This window comes from Misgurnus anguillicaudatus, chromosome 19 (assembly GCF_027580225.2).
Source record: "Misgurnus anguillicaudatus chromosome 19, ASM2758022v2, whole genome shotgun sequence".
In the NCBI taxonomy this organism is placed as follows: domain Eukaryota; kingdom Metazoa; phylum Chordata; class Actinopteri; order Cypriniformes; family Cobitidae; genus Misgurnus; species Misgurnus anguillicaudatus.
The window spans coordinates 45,470,696-45,490,267 of NC_073355.2; the positions used below are offsets into that span (position 1 = coordinate 45,470,696).

The following is a 19,572-nucleotide window of genomic DNA, read 5'->3' on the forward strand; positions in this document are numbered from 1 at the left end:
CTTGTGAATTTTACTTAAGTAATAATGCAGATTTCATACTTTTCATAAATTAATATGTTGGATCTATATATTTCTTTAATTTCAACAGACAAACATCTGTATAGTTATTAAATTTAAATGTAATTATATATCATTAGAGTTAAGGGAGTTTGCATGTTCTTCCTGTGTCAGTGTGGGTTTACTTGAACTCCCACAGACCAAAAACATGCAGGTTAAGTGAATTGCAGATATCAAATTTCTCCTGCCCAAACATGTATAGATAAACTTGTGTATGGATTAACTTGTGTATGGATTCAAGGGTTCTCGCCATGAATTTAGCCAGATGCCAGAATAGCATTAAGAATGCATAGATAAATAAATACATTAGAGTTAATGTCTCAAGTTTACAGTGGTGTCAGTAGCGTATTCTCATGTCAGTAATTATTCAGTTCATGGGTCACCTTTACCCATACTGAACATTTTAGAGTTATATTATGGTAATGCTTTACAATCAGGTTGTATTTAACATTAATCCATTATCTTACATGAACTAATAATGAACAATACTTCTACAGTATATTTATTCACCTTGCTTCATGTTAACTTGAGCATTTACACTAATACATTTTTTTTAAATCAAAAGTTGTAACTGTTAACATAAGTTAATGCGCAATGAGCTAACATGAACAATTGTATTGGCATTGACTAAGATTAATAAAGGCTGAAAATGGTATTGCTCATTGTTAGTTTATGTTCGCTAATGTACGTAACAATTTTAACAAATACAACCTTATTGCGATAATATATTTCTTTTCTCAATTTACATATTATGTTTACACTTGGAGCTTGATATTTTTTATGGCTGACATATTAAATATTTTATAATACAATTTAAACATCGAAATTATAAATATTAAATCGTTTATTTTGGTTCATATGATGTTTAGGTTCATCAGAGTACTGTTGTACAGTCTGATCTCAGCTCTGTGTTCATTTAATAATATAGGAATATTATTAAATGGAAACAAAGTAGTGATTCTCACAGCGGCGAACAACAGCGCCCCTACAGGACAGACACATTAATATACATAATAAAAATTCTGCAAAACACACACAGTACGGGTCATTCTACATTACTGTAGTTTAATGATCGCACACCTTCTTTTTTACATCATTTATCTAGATCAGTTATTATGATTAAGCACATATACAAATTAATTACATATGAATTTACACTGAAAGATTGAATAGGCCTATTTCAATCACTAGATGGCAGCCTTTCTCTATTTTTAAAATGAAAACTATTAAAAGTAATGGTAAACACACCACAACGCTGGATTATACAGTATTAAAAATGCAGTGCTTTGATATAGTTCTTAAAACGAACTATGTGTTGCGATCATGTACAATATTTTATATTAGTGAGGTTTGCATGACTACGCTTAAGAATTAAGATACGATAGCGTAAATGCTCAGTTCCTTTAACAATAATGAATAACTTTTATTATACAGTAGAATATAACTCGTGTTGCTTAGTTTGATCTTGGTGAAGTTACGTACTGTGCTCAATATGTGTTTATTCTAGTGCGCGTTTTTCTTTAAACGATGATAATTTCCTTATCACATTGACCCAGCCCTAACTATAATTTAAAAGTGAAAGGACAGATCAAACTGAAAGTAAATGTTCTTCTGCCGCCATTTTACGAACATGATCGTCCGTCAGCACCACATTATTTTTACGAAAATTTATAGTAGACATGATTAATTGTCTATATTTAAAGATGTTCCTGTTTAACTGTCTTTTACTCTCAGTATTGCTGATGGTCGCTGATGGTGAGTCTGCTTATTTAGAGACATTTGCTTTAATGCGATCTCTCTCTCCCTCCTCTCTCTCTCTTTCTCTAAATGTTCTATTTTTTCTATTTAAATAAACTTTATTGGCATGATTGTGTATATGCCTACTTGCAATATTGCCAAATCCAGGGGCGTCGCTAGACCCCGTTTAGGCTACTACGGGGCACGTGCCCCAGTCTGTGCTTTTCCTTTCTGCAGCCAAAAGTAAGCCTCTAAACAATGATAATCTTCTTTTGACTTAATCACTATTGGTTCTTGTAGATGAACATCAGAAATGTTTTAAGCAGAAATAATGTTTAAATGATGTAACACAAATCCTCAGTTAGGTCTCAAACATTAGAGAAAAAATCTCAGAAAAACCTATGTCAAGTCTAATTGCATTGTTGCTGAGAAAATCAACACATGTATGTGTTATACAGCTCTGTATTTTTAGATATAAAATTAATATTTAATTCACTTTCTCTAGGACACTACTTAAACAGTTGGCAGTATATTGACTAATATTATTTTTGTATAACAGTCATAAAATGCCTGGTTTCTTGAAATATTGTTATTGAAAATAGACTGTATTATTCATTGCTATCATTGTGTAATGTAAACTGCAAATGTGCAAGAAAATATTTTCTCTGCTGTCATTATTTCCACACACTGTATTGTTATGTTCATTCATGTAAAGTATGATGAAGGTGATACTAAAATATTTTTAAATACATGTTTTCTTTCCCAGTACTTGCAGTGTAGGAATGGTGGGTTAAGCAAAGGGCATTTTATATGTGTTGCACATTTCTTCTTTTACACAGCAGACTTTCAAGAAAAAGTCCCCCCAAAAAATAAAAAATAAATTGGGGGGCCCCAGTAAAGCTTTATGTCTAGAAACGCCCCCGGCCAAAGCATATACATAAAAACAAGAAACACACAATAGCACAATAATAACAATCTCTCTCTCTATCTCTGAATCTATTTTCTTATTTTAATAATATTTTAATAATATCTACGATTGTTGAGATGTGTAAGCCATAAGACAAATGACACAGCAGAATATTTCATATAAAAAATAAGTGGCTGATTTGCATGTCCAAAAGCTGTCACTATGGTGGTGCACATTTGTAACTAAAGATTGCATATTAGTACTGTACCTACTATATGTATACATATCTGTACCTAAATGTTACATACAGTAGGACTTTTTTAAAGGGTAACTTTATCGTCCCAGTGACAGTTTTTGTTTCTTTTTCTAAAAGTGGAAACAAAAGAAAAATTTTACTTACAATCAAAGAGGATAAGAAAATCTGTTTTCAGATCAGTGATGAATGTGTGCTTTCTGTTAGTACTTATGTTATAACTATTATTTAATAAATATGTTAATGTTTATTGTTAAGGGTTCACAGTGAAGGGTTCTTCAGGTCCTCTGGTTGTTCCTCTGGGAGGTTCAGTGGTTCTGCACTGTTCTGTGGAGAGACCCTTATCACTGGAGGATCTGGAGGTGGAATGGAGAAGATCAGACTCACAGACTCTCATTCATCTGTATCAAGCTGGAGAAATCAGACCAGAGTCTCAACATCAGGATTATCATGATAGAGCTCATTTCTTCACTGAAGACATTAAACATGGAAACTTCTCACTCCTGTTGAACAATCTGACAGCTGAAGATGAGGGACAATACACATGTAAAGTTTACACTGGACAAGAGTCTGGAGAAACTGTGGTGGAAATTAAACATGTTGGTGAGTTTTATGGCATTATTTACTCACAATATATTTTATAATTTGAAAAATATTTAACTCTTGAATTAATAAATTGTTTTAGAGCGTTTGATAGTATCAGGATCAAGTCAGTCAATATCTGCATCTGTGGGTGGTGACGTCACTTTAAACTGCTCTGTGAACTCTCACATCAAACCTGAAGAGATTGAAGAGGTTTCATGGAAGAAAACAAATAAAGGCGAACCCATCCTGGTTCTTCTCTATCAATACAATGAAACTTTATCAGACGCATCAGATGAGCGATACAGAGACAGAGTTGAGTTCTTCACTGATGAAATCCACAGAGGAAACTTCTCTCTCAGACTGAAGAGAGTCAGAACTGAAGATAAAGGAGTTTACATCTGTCAAGTGTTTAATGGAGAACTATCAGCAAACACAACTGTTAAACTGGAACAAACGGGTGAGTCAAAATAGAAAACCCACAGCAATCGGCCTAAACTAATAGTAGTTTAATTGTAATTATTCAGTTAGAGTTAGTTTTACACAAAGTCAATAAGTATATCAGTTGTTTTCCTTTATTCATAGCCAAGCTAAGAGAGAGCTTACGAATGGTCCAGACCAACCTTAGAAAGTGTGACTTACAGAAGATATAAGAGTTAAGAGAGAGGTTAAGGAATAGGTTAAGAACTACTTAGCGATTAGAACGTTTTGGGGCCCAAATAAATAAATGAGTAAACTATTGCCCTGCCTCCCGATGCTATCGTGTATCAGCGATCCCACAGGCTGATGATAGCCTAGTGGCCATGCCCTTAATTATGCAGAATGTTTGTGATAATTTGTGATATTTGATAGAGTTATGTACAGCTAATTTTGTACAAAACTGTAATTCATCTTTGTGTGTTACAGGTTTCTCAGCTTTACATGCAGTGGTGTTGATTCTCTGTATAGCTGCATGTGGATCTGCTGTTATAATCTGCTGTCTCATCTACTGTAGATCAGACAAAGAAGGTAATGCTTGTGTATCACATTACACTAACATGTTGTGAGTGTGCATACTTTACTTGGGCTGGGTAATTTTCAATGTGATCGTAAACAATATCTCTAGATATATAATTTAATAATGTTTTAAATGTTTTTAATGTAGATGAGTTACTACATTATCTTTTAGCTAGTGTAATGTATTGAAATTATGTACATATTTAAAGTTGGATCTGTATTTAATAACTCTTTTGGCTAGAATCTTTTTTGATGAAAGAAACAATTTTTTTTGCATAGTTGAGATCAAAACATAGTCCAGATTTTCCTTTCAATCTGAGAAACTTTATTTAGGATAAATGTATTTAAATTTGACAGACAAGAAAACATTGTGACACTCGCAGTGAGCAGATCATGAGAAGTGTAATTGTGAACTGTTAACACAGTAATTATAGGGGAGACCGGGGTTGGTTGTCACAATTTTTACTCATGCATGAATTGCTCATCCTCAAAAAATCTTTCAGCAGTAATTCCTACATGAAATGAAACTTTGTAGTCTTGGCTTTAAATGTGTATACTTTTTACTTTTAGAATGTATTGTAACAGGAAGTAATTAACCATCAAAGACACTCTGACACAATGTGACAACCAACCCCATCACAGGGTATGGGGTTGGTTGTCCCTATAGAAGTTCAATAGGATTTGAGTGATAAATTGGGATCTGAAAAGATAATGTGTAACTTTTTAGTTTTTTAAGCTAGAAACTGCAAATAAGTTTTAATATGAATACCACCCCTTTGATAGTTGTCATCAATGTTTAAACAATGGGATTAAAGTGGGTGATCAGTTACTTGAATTGTCTACTGTGTTGAGAAATAAAATGAAAAAATGTTTAGTGCTAAAACCTCTTTATTATCTTTTCATTATTTAAGTTGCCTAACATCAAACAAAAACAAACAAACAAACAAAAAACAAACAAACAGACAAACAGTCTTAAATGGTCTACATGTCCAATACTCACATGTGACAACCAACCCCGCAAGCTATGAGACAACCATCCCCAACTGACTTCTTGACAAACATGATAAGCTAGCTGCCACACGGCTTTAACTTGATAGCTAAAATATGACTCAAAATAAAGCTACTACTTTTGGCTTTTTAATGAGTGTTTTGTTTTTGAATGACTAATATCCTACACGCTCTCAACACAAAAACAACACCAACATGAAAATTTACTCTGACCCATGAAAATAAAAAATTGTCTCCTAACCTCAATGTTTTGTGTCTGCTCAGCAAAATTTCAAGTGCAAATGATTAAGCTATCAAAGGCTAACAGATTGATATCAAGTGTGTCTGGAATAAGCAATGTGACAACCAACCCGTGAGACAACCAGCCCCGGTCTCCCCTACTATACTACAAAGCGACGTAGAATAGTGCATACGTGTTTAATTTGGGACTCACCTACAGTATTGTTTTATATAGGGACCTTTAGCTGCACAAATTGCACATTGTGTCTTTAATTGTGTAACGTTTTTAACACATTATGTTCTTTAAGTAAATGAATGTGTTAAATTGACGTACAGTATGTGTCATTAGACCAAGAGTGGGAAACCCTGGGTCCTGGAGGGCCACTGTCCTGCAGAGTTTAGTTCCAATCCTAATCAAACACACTTAAATTTCATTTCCAAGTTATCCTGAAGACTTTCATTTGATTTTTCAGGTGATTTTAATTAGGGTTGGAACTAAACTCTGCAGGACAGTGGCCCTCCAGGACCAGGGTTCCCCACTCCTGCATTAGACAGTAGAATTGCCTTAATAGATATTATTTTAGTTGTCTTTTCAATGTAATTTTACTTTTATTTAACCTTGTAATTAATTGTCTAACCATTTTCAGAGTTTGTTGCAAATCATTCTTGGTGGTCATTTTATCCTTTGGGAGAGTCAGTGGATCTGCCCTGTTTTATTGATCCAAGTTTACTGACTGATAGCCTTAAGGTGGAATGGAGAAGATCAGACTCACAGACTCTTGTTCATCTATATCAAGATAGAGAGGAAAAAGATCTGAAATCAGATGTCCAGCATCAGGATTATCATGATAGAGCTCATTTCTTCACTGAAGACATTAAACATGGAAACTTCTCCCTCAAGTTGAAGAATCTGAGAGAAGAAGATAAAGGGATTTACACGTGTACAGTTTACAGTGGACAGAGATCTGTGTTTTACATCAGCACAAAGCTAGTACTTGGTAAGAAAACAGATAATCAAGAAAATTAACTGAACCGACTATTGTAGCTTTAATCAGTGCATGGTTTGCATTTACTTGTTTAGTTAAATATAACATGAATTTTGTACAAAATATTATCAAGTTTGACCCCAGGATAAACTTGAGATATCATTATATAATTAACCAAATGGCAGTTTGTATATTTTACTGGTCATGTCCTGTGGTCAGATGAACAGAAACTCTACCAGACTCTAAAACAAAATCTGATTTATTAATCCTGGCGCAGAATTGTAGATGTTCATTCACTTACTGAAGCGTGTTACTTCACATCTCAAATAAAATGTCTCTTTATTTTCAGGGTTTTTTATAGTGAATCAGCGTTCATTTGTTCCTCTGGGAGATTCAGTGGTTCTGCCGTGTTCCATTGATAAAGAGTTAATAAAGAAGAAGCTGAAGGTGGAATGGAGAAGATCAGATCCAGACACTCTTGTTCATCTGTATGAAGATGGAGATATTAAACCAAAGGCTCAGCATCAGGATTATCATAAAAGAGCTCATTTCTCCAAGGAGAAGATTAAAAATGGAGACTTCTCCCTCCAGTTAAAGAAAGTGAGAGCTGAAGATAAAGGTGAATACACATGTAAAGTTCACACTGAGGATGATTCAACAATTTCATTCAACAGCACTTTAAAACTGGGTAAGTGAATAATAAAATAAAATAAAATACAATAATAATACAGTCAACGCTGCACAGACCAATCTATGACATCAAAGTGCTAAAGTAAATGAGTATCTGCAAATAGCACACAATAAAATGTATTAAAATGTATTTTTATTTATCATGCTATTAAATAATGAAAGAAATTATTTTAATTTAGTACAAAATTAAGTAAAAATCACTAATATTAATGAGTGGATTAATTAAAAGTTTAATCTGACTTTAGTTATGAATAACAAACAGAGAGATATTTATGTATTATGGACAACAACACATTCAGAGGGGTTTAGTTACATTGAATTCAGCAGGTCACAGCAATCACTGGAACTTTCACCCCCTTGATAATGTTAAATAATGATAATGTTAAATAATGATGTCCAGTGTCCTTTGGACTGTCGCTTGTAGAAACTTGTTACAAATACTGTTTAATTTTTTTCTGTTCTTCATGATCCTTCATCATTAAGCAATAAAGGTACATTATTTTATATCTAATTTAAACATAAGAAATACTGGTCAAAACGATCTGGAATCTGAAATCAATTAGTTTGATCAGCGTGGTCTGTTTGTTCATTGTAAGTGCATTGGATCATGAGCTTTGATACATCAACGAAATAGATGCACATGAAATGGTATATGACAGAGATAGTTTACATTATCTCTTCAGCCATTAATTAGTCTAAAATACAATTTCTCATACTTTACTGACAGGAATCTCCAACCAGTGAAGGAGAAACTTCAAACCCCTGTTTACAAGATTTCTTTTGTGTCCCCAGAGTGTGTATGAGAAGTTTTAGCTCAAAATTCCTCATAGATAGTTTATTATAGCAGATCAAAATAGACACTTTATAGGTGTGAGCAAAAATACACTCTGTTCGTCCCTATAATGCAATTTTTTTAACCAATTTCTTAAGCGTCACCCCACCCTTTTGAGTTAAATGTACACTCTTGGAGCTTTCAAACAATATACAGTTTGTCATGATTAGATAAGAATTCACATGCAAAACATTGAAGTAAATGTAGGTGTCCTGCTGGTGGGGCAATGACATTTAGCAGAAAATAAATGTTTTGAGGCACACTCTCTTCATAAATGAATCAATTACTCTCCCTACATAATTTATTTTATAAAACACTGCTGAAATGTCTATTCTAGAGGCTTAGACCTTTCCAACGATATATAGTTTGTAGTGATAGATTAAAATTTACATCAATAATATTGATGCAAACTTAGCTGCTCCGTATTCGGGACGGCGACGCTTAACAGTTTAAAAAGTTAATCATCTGTTCTATGCATACTAAATACGTGTTTATTGGCAGATGGTGAGTATTCTGACATAAAAATAAAGGGATAAATAGTGCAGATGAACGGGCGGTATAATTATTATTATTTGATCCCCTTACAATGTCACAGGAGTGAAATCTGATAGACCTACAGTATTTTTTTAAAAAAAGTTACAGGGTTGCTCTTTTTCACATTTTCTGGGTTGGTAGAAGCACTTAAACAAAAAGTCAGATTTTCATGAAATGCTCCCTGTAATACATCTACTTTAAATAGTAGTCTGTTATTTCGAGATATTTTAAATGTTTAAACGTTGATGCTCATCAAGTAAACAACTTGAACAGCAGTTCTTCAGATGTAAATTAAATAAATCTTCCTTACCTTTGTCCAAGGGTGTAACTTTGGGTCTACCATTGGGGGGGTTAAACTCGCGGCATATTTATTTATTTATTGAATCATATTCTTGTGTAAAAGGTAACATGCTAATTTGCCGTTCCTGTATTAGAAATACATTGATACCTTTACTGATTTAGACTACTTAACGTAAATGCAGCTGTTCACTTGACTATTTGTGCCATAATGACACAGTAGTTAAATTATGTGTTTAAACACTAGCCAGCAGTGGCAGCTTCCACTTAATAGATTTTTTGGGTGTGTTCAATATTTTATCAAAAAAGAAACAAGAACTTAAAGATTAATAAATTTCATCAGTGTATTGGCACCTACATGCAGCAAATGTATTATGAACAATTCAACTCTCAATACATTACACAATACACTGGAGTGCAGCTTGCACCTTTATTCAGAACAGATTTCACATATTGGTGGGCATCACCAAAACTCACCATCCACTAGAGGTGGGTAATCCATGTGCTATGAGTAAAACTCTTCTCCAGTATTTTGTTCCAATCACCTGGATTTGCTAATTAGCACAGGAAGGCTCGAGGAAGGCTCGATATCTAGCACCAGTGCTGTGATTGGCTGAAACGCTTGGGGCATGGGGATTGCCTTCCAGGCAGTGCTGCCTTGAAGGCTTCGTTGAGGGCTTAAAACACCTACGAGTCAGGAGGTCACCTCCTGCTGAAAAACTGTGCTATTTAGCAAATCCAGGTAATTGGAACAAAATATTGGAGAGGACTTCAACTCTGCCATCCACTAACAAAATCTAAACAAAAGCATGTAAATACAAAAGAAGGCCTATCTGTAAATCACATTTAAGGTATGTTACAACATATTAGGCTGCAACTTAACACACATGCCATTCAGATAAAAGCACCAAACACCTGTTTACGTCTCTGTGTAAAAGGAGCGGGAGTAATTATGAGTTTATATGGATGTGAACTAATATTATGTCGGAGTCCACTGCTTGTTTAGCAAGTAAACATGCTGCACAGTGTTTTTTACGTGTATATGTTAGAGCTTTCTCTGAATTTTCAGCGCAATTGATGAAATATGATAGCGCAACTTTCACACGCTTGCAAAATGAAACTACGGAGATCAGCCGCATTAGATTTATCAATAAGGAAAGGCTAAAAATAGCGATGTTCACCGTGTGTTTGCGCCAGAAGTCAGAAAAGACGTAAAACGTTGTGCTTTGTACTATCAAGTCTTTAATCGTCTAAGAGGACGAGACTGGTACCACAGGGAGTAATCTGATCAAAGTTTCAACTTCAGATATATCCTAATAGATAACAAATTTGTAACATTTTGAATAAAGGAAATAAAAGCAGATCATCAGTCAGTCACCGCGGTGTGACAAGCAATGAATGACACGTCTCCATGGGATTCAATGCCATAAAGTGATACTGCGATCAATAACGGTCGCCTTGAAAAACTTTTTAAAAACTTTTTGCTTTACGTGTGAAAAGGATTTAAGTAAGGCTAACATTTAAATGTGTCTTTGTTTTGTTTTGAGTGTATGGTCAATAAATAACAGGGGTGCAAACTTGTCACCTTTCGGCGAAATTCGCCGTTTTTTGATACGAAATAGGTCATTCTTGTGATTCGTCTAGATCCGATGAGTTTTTGAAAATGAGGGGTGAGGGGGGTCTGCGACATGGTAGCAGTAAATGAAATTATGAAAATCATGTCCAGCTATTGTGGTAACGATGTCAAATTACTAGCCAGTTTGGCGGGTTATGTTTTACAATTTATAGCCACCTCATTTGCTGCCGAAGTTTAAGCAGTCTGCAGATTGAGTGCACATACTTAACTCGTAGTATTTTCTCATTTGAGGTTACGCGCCCACGTCACGTTGCTGTGCGCGTGGTCATAAAGCTTAACATTTGTTCACGCACCGCAGTTTTAAGTTAAGTGATTTTAAGCCGTTGACAACAGTGCTATATGCGCTATATACCTGTTTCTGTTTAAGAGGAGCGTGCAAGCCGCGTATCCGCTTATATAAGAGCGCTTGTGTCTTGTCACCTTTTTCACCCCTGATGAGTTTGCACCACTGAAATAAAGAAATTAAAAAGATGGGCACAAAACCTGTTTGTCGCACCCCACTTGTCATGTCTCTATGCCCCACACTGACTTTGAGAAACGCTGAGCTAACTTAATAGCTAACTTAGCAATAGGGGTACCTCCGTTTGGTCAGGATTTTTCCTCTTTATGGCTGGTGTCGACCAACAATGAAAAATCGCTGTCTGGCTTAACTGTAGTGATGTTCTGTTCTTTTTGAACGAATCTTTTAGGTGAACGAATCGTTCTCGTTCACGCCATCCATTGACTCATATTTCTCATTCACTGAAATTTCCCTCCTCTCTTGAGGAGCATGGACAAATGAAGCATGGCCTTCTTTCTGCCTTCAAAGATTGACAAAAGTACGAGCCAATGGCAATCGAGTATGAGCTGTGGCCGAGCATATGATTGGCTCAACGTACTGAATGAATACACCTTTTACTGACCGAGCCGCTGTTTTGAGTCTGAACGAACGAGAAGAGAGAGAGAGATCCCGTTCTTAAACAAACTGAATGACTGGTAACGTTACAAGTTACAACCTAAAGAAATGAGAGGGATCGTAAAGAAAGCGAGTGCAATGTAAACAATCTTGTGAAAGAATCGTGTGGTTTTATTTTAGTAAAGTTATAGTAACCATGTTTAAGCGGACTATTTACCTTAATACAAATGATAATCAAGGTAATTACTGTTTGTCTTAATATATTCTGTAGCTTGATCAAATGCTTAGTATTTCACAATTTGAGCTTTATTAAAAACAAATGAGTTTTTGTAAAAAGTCTTTCATTGTCTTATAAGTTAACACATAAGGACACACATCTTTGCCACCTATTGGCGTATTTATGTAAAATAAAGAAATGGTCACTGAACCAATCATTTTGATGAACGAACTAAAAATGAACAAGTCACTTAAATGAACGAAAATTTCCATCACTACTCGACTTGCTGCCTTTCAGTGTCCTTTTCATCATGCCCCGTCAGCTTTCTACTCCAACCATTCATCCCAGCCACTTCGCATGCGCAAAATAGTGAACAAACTTGGGAGAGAAAGCGAGTTGGGTAATACCAAGTAGTAGGTACGGTGGACGGTTGGGGGTGGTATATTACAGATTATTTAAAATATAATACTATCTTTCTTGCTGGCAAATGAAATTAATAAAGAAAACAAACAATTCGGAATATTTCATATTTAATTTTAACCCCCGTGCAAATTACGCGCATGCCTTTGTCACTGAATTAACAAAAAGAGCCCAGGCAGCAATGTCACCACAAACTCTGGAACACCCATACAGGGCTCATGAGCACACATCTCCCCTATAGCTACGCTCTACTTTATAAATATTAGTAACATGTCTACTTGTTTTGTTTTGAGTTGCTGCCATGTGATTGGCTGATTACAAATTTGTGTTAACGAGCAGTTGGGCAGGTGCACCTACATGTAATAAAGTGGCCGGTGAGTGTATATGCGCTTGTGTATTTTGTTATATTTCAACAAATATATACACTTTTAGGCAATCATTGTGGACAAGAATTGTCTTAAAGAGCACTTATTGTCCAATTCACGATTTTACATTTCCTTTGGTGTGTAAGCGTTCCTTAGGAAAAATTAACCATGGCTTTATTGTGGTAAAAGTGTAACCATGTAACCATGTTTTTTGGTGTATTGATTACTATCAGCAAAACCATGGTTTTACTACACTAACCATGGTTCAACTATGGATTTTAAAAACCATGGTTGTCAAAACCATGGTTATTTTGTGGTTACCATGGTTTTACTACAGTAACCATGTTTTTTTTTGTTTTAACTGTAGTAAAACCATGGTTCATTTTCGTAAAGGGTATGTTAGTATATGTTAATGATATAAATAAGGTACAAACACCAAAGTAAACCATGACATGAGTTATCGTCTCCAACGTAAATCTCTTTTCTTGGACTACAACAAACACACGGATTGTAGGCAACAGTTTACTTCCTGGGCTTGTTGACGTGTAAAGATTGACATTATCATAATTCCTCCCGCTTCAGTCTCACAGCCTGAAAGTTAACTCCTGTTAGCCACCGAATCTTTCAAACATGGTAAGGGGCGTCATGTTTCCGGCAGACGTCAGAGGTATTCAGGCCAATCACAACATACAGATCAGCTGGCCAATCAGGGACACAGAGCTTTTCAGATCGATGAGTTTTGTACAAAATCAATGCGTTTCAGGAAGAGGGTGAAATCTGGAGCTACAAAAATGTACGGTATGTGAAAAGTAATGTGTTTTTAACCATAAACCACGCAAACACATTGTTTTATACCAAATGCACAAAATAATGTTTTTTTTTAGCAACAAAATAGGTGCTCTTTAATACTTTATAGTGTTACAACCCTCCACATCTGATCAAGTCGTATTAAATCCTAGATTATGTTGTTTCGTGTTTCACACTGTTAACAGGTTTTACATTTAGACATTTAGCAGATGCTTTTATCCAAAGTGACTTTTTAAAAAAGTTAGGAAGGAAACAATAAAACTTTTTGTCAAATGGATGCGATAATACAAGAAGTGCTTATACCGTTACTAGTTTTCACAATTCCATAACAATATATTTTTTTTAAATAGAAAAGCAGTCATCATTTATATATGTTTTTAAATGTTTTTTTTTTTTAATGCTGTAAGAGATGTGGTTGACCAGACTGCATTTGAAAGATCATTTCACCAGTGAGAAGTAGTGAAGGAGAATGAGCAGGAAAGTGTTTTGTGAAGTTATCACAAGACGCCACCCAGGTGTGCCGTCGCAGAGCCAGTGATAGTTCTGTAAGCAAGCAGAACTTTTCCTAAAGGGGTTAGTAAGGTTTGGGTTTGCATTTGCAAATGTATGAGATTGATTGATTGGATAAAAAGTGCCCACAAATGCTGTCACAAAAAACATCTGGGGCCTCATTTATCAAGCGTGCGTACAAACAGAAGTGTTACGCAAAGTGTGGAATTGATCAAATTGCACTTATACGTAGAAATGTGTGTAAATATACACACACATGTAACGTGGGCTGCTTACACAAAGCGTGAGAGAGACAAATCCATGTGCAAGGAGGTTTATTAGAAAAATCCCAAAAGGGCAGGCAAACAAATCCAACAAGGGCAATCCAAAAACCTAATCCAATAAAAGGCAACCGGTCAAAATCCAGAATATCCAAAAACAGAACAGGAATACAAAACAGACTAGTAACAGGAAACAAGACAAGATATAATAATGAACTCTAGGTAATGCAGCTGAAAACATACAATACTTCGCAGGGAATTATCAGTTTGGACCGTTTTTATGGAGAACAGACACGGACAAGATTTCAAAATAAAAGCCAGAACAGAACAGGATATCAAAATAAAAGTTCAAAACAAAACAGAACCAAGACAAAACCCTTACAACACCCCAGAGCATGCGTACGCAGAGCATCTAGTGGTAGAATAGCAATACTACACAGGATCATCCCCAGTGTGTAAAGAAGTGTGTATTTATTATGCACAAGCAGGTGTTAAAAATGATTAGTTTTAATATAGAAACAGCAAACCACTGTTGAATGATTTATTTGTGATTTGTCGTCAAATTGGTGTCTACCCCTATAAATGAAAGCTCCAAACAGTGCAATGGCTTATCTTGCGTTTAGACTTGGCAAATCATCCATTCCTCCTGGAGTGCATTTTCAAAGATCACACCGATGATGCTGATTATATGTGGCTGTCCAAGGTGTCCAAGGTGTCTGTCCTCCTCCAGTTGTACCGATTGAAACAAGTTTTTTTTTGGCTGATAATTTCATCTCAAAAGACTTTTTTATTTCTGGAAGTGTTCTCTCCTCATACCCAATGGAATTAACCGCACTGGTAACATGTTCCCATGCAGATTTGTTTTCTTTTGTTAGTCATTCCTCCTGCACTAAGTAAACCAAACAGGATGTGTTATTAAGATTTAACCTCATCCACCAGTAACTCAATTTCTGTGTCTGTAAAGTTCCTCTTTTTCACTCTCTTTCTCTCTCATTATTGCGGTCACCATATATGGTTCATTGGAGGCGTTTCGGAATGCAAATGACCACGAACGTGAACGAGCATGGTGCTTAAGAACACATGGGATTTATCATCAAGAATTGCTTACTAATGTGCGTATGAACCACGTGCGCACATTTGATAAATCCTGATTTTTTTTTGTACTTACGCACATACAAAATTTCGTTCGTAGGTCAAAATATAGAACATTTTCTACGCAATGTTGATAAATGAGGCCCTAGGTTTCTCTCAGATACTAAAACTAAACAGTATGTTAAAGGTTATGTGAATGTACAGTATAAAGTGTGTAAATATTTAATGAGGTACTCACTGAGGTTATATGTAGTTCATGGGTCTTCAACCGTGACGGAACTGCAGGGGGTCCGCCAAATGATGTTTAACTACAAGCAATTTTTTGGTAAAAAATTTAAAATACATGTACAAAACATTACATGTCCCCTTTAAGTTGTGCACGTGCATGGCCGCATAGGTTTGAAGGCGCGCGTTCAGTTTAGCCAGCGGACCAAAATAAAATATCTGGATTATAAATGTCCACTCAGGAAGCAGCAGTAGCGACAGAAATGTCATCATAAAACAGGTAAATCTTATGTGTGTCTTTCTTTCAGAATGTCATTTTAGAATCATTGCGACATGTTGTCTCTTCTATATTTCTGAACTTGGGCGGCTCTTTCACGCGGTTCAGATTTAAAGCGCTAATTCAACAGGCAAATTACACCACACCGCGTCTGCATTTTAAACTGTGACAAAACTATCGCTCGCATTTAAAAATGAATGAAACGCGCGCCGTGATGGTGCTCTGTGCAAGATTTATAGTCAGGTTGAAATCCGCCTCTCAAAAAGTTGCCCCAAAGAGATGCGCGCGGACTCGTTGCCTGTTGTTCTCCTGAGTCTGATATTAAGCTATGCAGAAAATAAACCTGCGTTACTCAAACTCGTGACAATGACGATACACGAGAAAGGCAGCAGACCTCAAAATTATGAAGTAGCACAACGTCTATCCCCAGCAGAATAAAGAGTCTTTGTGCCATTCACCATGATCAGTCATCTTTATAAACTTTATAAACATCTTTATAAACACCATGATCAGGAATCTTTATGCAAATACCTTAAAATAATATTATTTTATTTGTATTTTTATTATTATTATATTAATATAAAAACAAACTCTACTTTAACAAAAAAATGATGCATGTTAATATAGTATCATGGCTGTGTGACATGCTTTTTATAAACATCTTTATAAACACCATGATCAGGAATCTTTATGCAAATACCTTAAAATAATATTATTTTATTTGTATTTTTATTATTATTATATTAATATAAAAACAAACTCTACTTTAACAAAAAAAATGATGCATGTTAATATAGTATCATGGCTGTGTGACATGTTTGTTTCTATATATAAAACAGTTCCAGTCCTTGATTCTGATTGGTCATCAGTTGTACTTTACTCCACTTTGCGTTGTGCCTAATACGAAAAGGCAGCCTCTCGTACCTTACTGCTTACTTAAATATCTCTGTTTTACACATTTAGTATTAGGGGGTCCCTGCTCCATGCCTCTTTCATCTAAGGGGTCCGCGACCCAAAAAACGTTGAAGACCCCTGATGTAGTTGGTTTTGCTACATTCCTTGACACTGGATATGAAGAGCTCAGATGCAAAAGTCCTCTGTGTCTGTAATGTTTTCTTGTAAATTAGCTTTTTTATCAAACACTTAATGGATTCTGCAAAAATTAAGGGGATTTGAAGTGAAAGTATTTGATGAACGTACTGTACCTGTACAGTATAATACGTGCTAAGAGCATTTGGTTAATATCATTATCTCATTTTTGATAAAGGTAGCTTTGAGCAGGCTTTTGCATCTGAGCTCCTCAATTGTTTAACATGGCACTGCAGGTTCACACTTGTAAAATGTTGAAGCTTGGCTTTACTGTATAACTCAAGGGCAAAAGCAGTGTTAACCCCCCTGTCAAAATTACAAATGTGAAACTTAATCCAGAGTAATGTCTTTTTATTTTTAGGGTTTCGTGTGGATGACACTGTTGTTTCTCTGGGAGGTTCAGTGCTTCTGCCCTGTTCCACTAATCTACGTTTCATAACTAAGATGGAATGGAAAAGATCAGACTCAGAGACTCTTGTTCATCTTTATCAAGATGGAGATATTAAACCAGACGTCCAGCATCAGGATTATCATGATAGAGCTCATTTCCTTACTGAGAACATTAAAAATGGAAACTTCTCCCTCCGACTGGACCGCATAAGAACTCAAGATGAGGGAAAATACAAATGTGAAGTTTACACTGGACAGAGATCTGTGTTTTCAGGCAGCACAAGCTTGACACTGAAACTACTGCGTAAGTTGTATATACATGTTTTTTTTTTAATGTGTGTTTTATAATGTTTATTTAATGTTGTGAATTTGTCTTTTTGTATTTGGTGTAAGATAACTTCCATGCTGCAGAACAAATTGCTAAATAAACGTAAATCAGTTGTAAAGTTCAGAGGCTTTTTGTATGTAGTGCACCCTTTCAATTCTCAAAAACAATTCAGCATACTTGCTCAGGCTGTCCTGGTGTAAGTGTGTAAAACGATTTCTCACATTTGGATGTTGCGCTCATAACATACAGATCAATTTGTCATTATTGGCTCAAAATTATAATGTAGAATGACTTAAATCAAAATTCTTTTAATAACTTTTTGTCAGCACGGTCTATGATATATGCCACATTTCATGTGAATCAAATGAAAAGGTAGGCCTAGAAGGAGTTTAAAAATGTAGGTGTTCAATATAATTTAATATGGCAGACTAGAAGTATTGTTGACTATGACATATTGTTGAACTCGTGTTGTGTTACCGAAGACCAGTGGTGGCCGGTGCCTACTCTTCCGAGGGATGCGAATTCAAAATATCTGTTCAGAGTGTTATGTGTTGCTTGTCATGTCAAAATATGTGTTTGTTACGAGCCTGCTGCAGATGCATCGAAAGAGTTTAGGATAAAAGTGATGCTTACGTTCACAAAATACTCAAAAGACAGAACCTTAACAATAAACTCTCATTACACATTACATTAAGAGAGTATCTGGCAAACACCAGTGTCTCTCTTTTCTTAAAGTGCCCATCTTATGATTGCTTTTCCACAAGTTAAATAGGTGTATGAGTTCCATAAAACATGTTTCAAAAGTTGTTTGCTTGAAATAGCTTGTAGGAAAAGATTGTTACCCATCTCTAGTAGCCTCTGTTTCAGGGTGCCGTTTTGAGCTAGTCATTACATATTTATGAGCTGCTGCTCCTTTGATCACACCCCACTACTAACGTCATGTGCGTGTGCTCAGTGGTATTGTGAGCAGTACAGACCATACTGTGTTATTTTTATATATTATTATTAACGGTTTATTGCCAACAGACAAATAAAGCAGAAAAGTATCACTAATATGGAAACTCCAGGAGAAGAAACTCATGACAAACAATGATTCCAGAGTAAATTGTGATGTAGCAGTCTCAACAATACACTCGTTCTCCCTGGACAATGCTAACATATTCCCGTTATAAAACATTATTTTTGCAAATGACAGAAATTTAGACCCGGCGGGGGATTTATACTGCTTGTGGGCTGCGTGCTAATTGCTAGAAGCTAGCGGGAGGTCCGGACCGTATCTTGGGAAAGAGATAGAGACTCGGGGGAACGTTAGCCTCGTCAGAATAGCCGGGTCTGTAAGGCCCGGTCTCGGTTAGTTTGGCAAAACACTTACTTTGGCAAAGCACTATTACTTAGTTCATGTAGAATTGTAAAATAAAGCAGTTAAATATTTTTTTAACTTTCGAAACCACGCTGTAAACTATCTAGCCTGCAGAAAAGTACCTATATAGCCTAATGTCTACAAACAATATTATTCACATTACTATACATTTAAAAGGTATCATTTACTGGATTAGCATCAATGTATGGTCTCTGTTTTGAGATACAGATGCTCTAGCATCATAAATGTAGTATTTTGTGACAGATGACAACATTCAAAATATAACGTGACTTCTTACCTTTTGTGTTGACATAACAATCGCGAATCGAATCATGTCTGTTTCAGATGTGTGAATAATCCATGAAAGTCCAAAAAAATCCAATGACCATTTTTGTCCACAAATTCGTATAATCCGTGAAATATAGATACATAGTCTTACATCAGATTTCGCATGAATGCCTACAATCTGAGGACTATTTGCGTCGGAGCACACTGTATATAAGATTACTCTTTAGGTTCCAATAAACAAGCGTTAAAACGTTGTTTTTAAAAGTAGGCGGGAGTATAATCCATAATATCCAAATAGCGCTGTTATTTCAGTGA

At 35.6% G+C, this 19,572-nt stretch overlaps 1 protein-coding gene across 1 annotated transcript; it reads left to right on the forward strand.

Moving 5' to 3' along the window:
• The first annotated feature begins 1,574 nt into the window (after nt 1-1,574).
• On the forward strand, nt 1,575-17,644 carry LOC129436705 (immunoglobulin superfamily member 3). Its single transcript, XM_073856770.1, has 7 exons — nt 1,575-1,812; nt 3,213-3,557; nt 3,640-3,996; nt 4,443-4,544; nt 6,407-6,757; nt 7,095-7,433; nt 17,253-17,644. Exons 1-7 carry the CDS (start codon nt 1,737-1,739, stop codon nt 17,627-17,629), a joined length of 1,947 nt encoding a protein of 648 aa, XP_073712871.1. The 5' UTR covers nt 1,575-1,736; the 3' UTR covers nt 17,630-17,644.
• Nucleotides 17,645-19,572: the final 1,928 nt, after the last annotated feature.

What these genes read in the sequence shown, in the direction of transcription:
- LOC129436705 (XM_073856770.1), top strand. Translation starts at nt 1,737, where the DNA reads ATGATTAATTGTCTATATTTAAAGATGTTCCTGTTTAACTGTCTTTTA. An exon ending in ATTGCTGATGGTCGCTGATG is followed by an intron (nt 1,813 to 3,212) that starts GTGAGTCTGCTT and finishes TTTATTGTTAAG; the next exon opens with GGTTCACAGTGAAGGGTTCT. An exon ending in TGTTAAACTGGAACAAACGG is followed by an intron (nt 3,997 to 4,442) that starts GTGAGTCAAAAT and finishes TGTGTGTTACAG; the next exon opens with GTTTCTCAGCTTTACATGCA.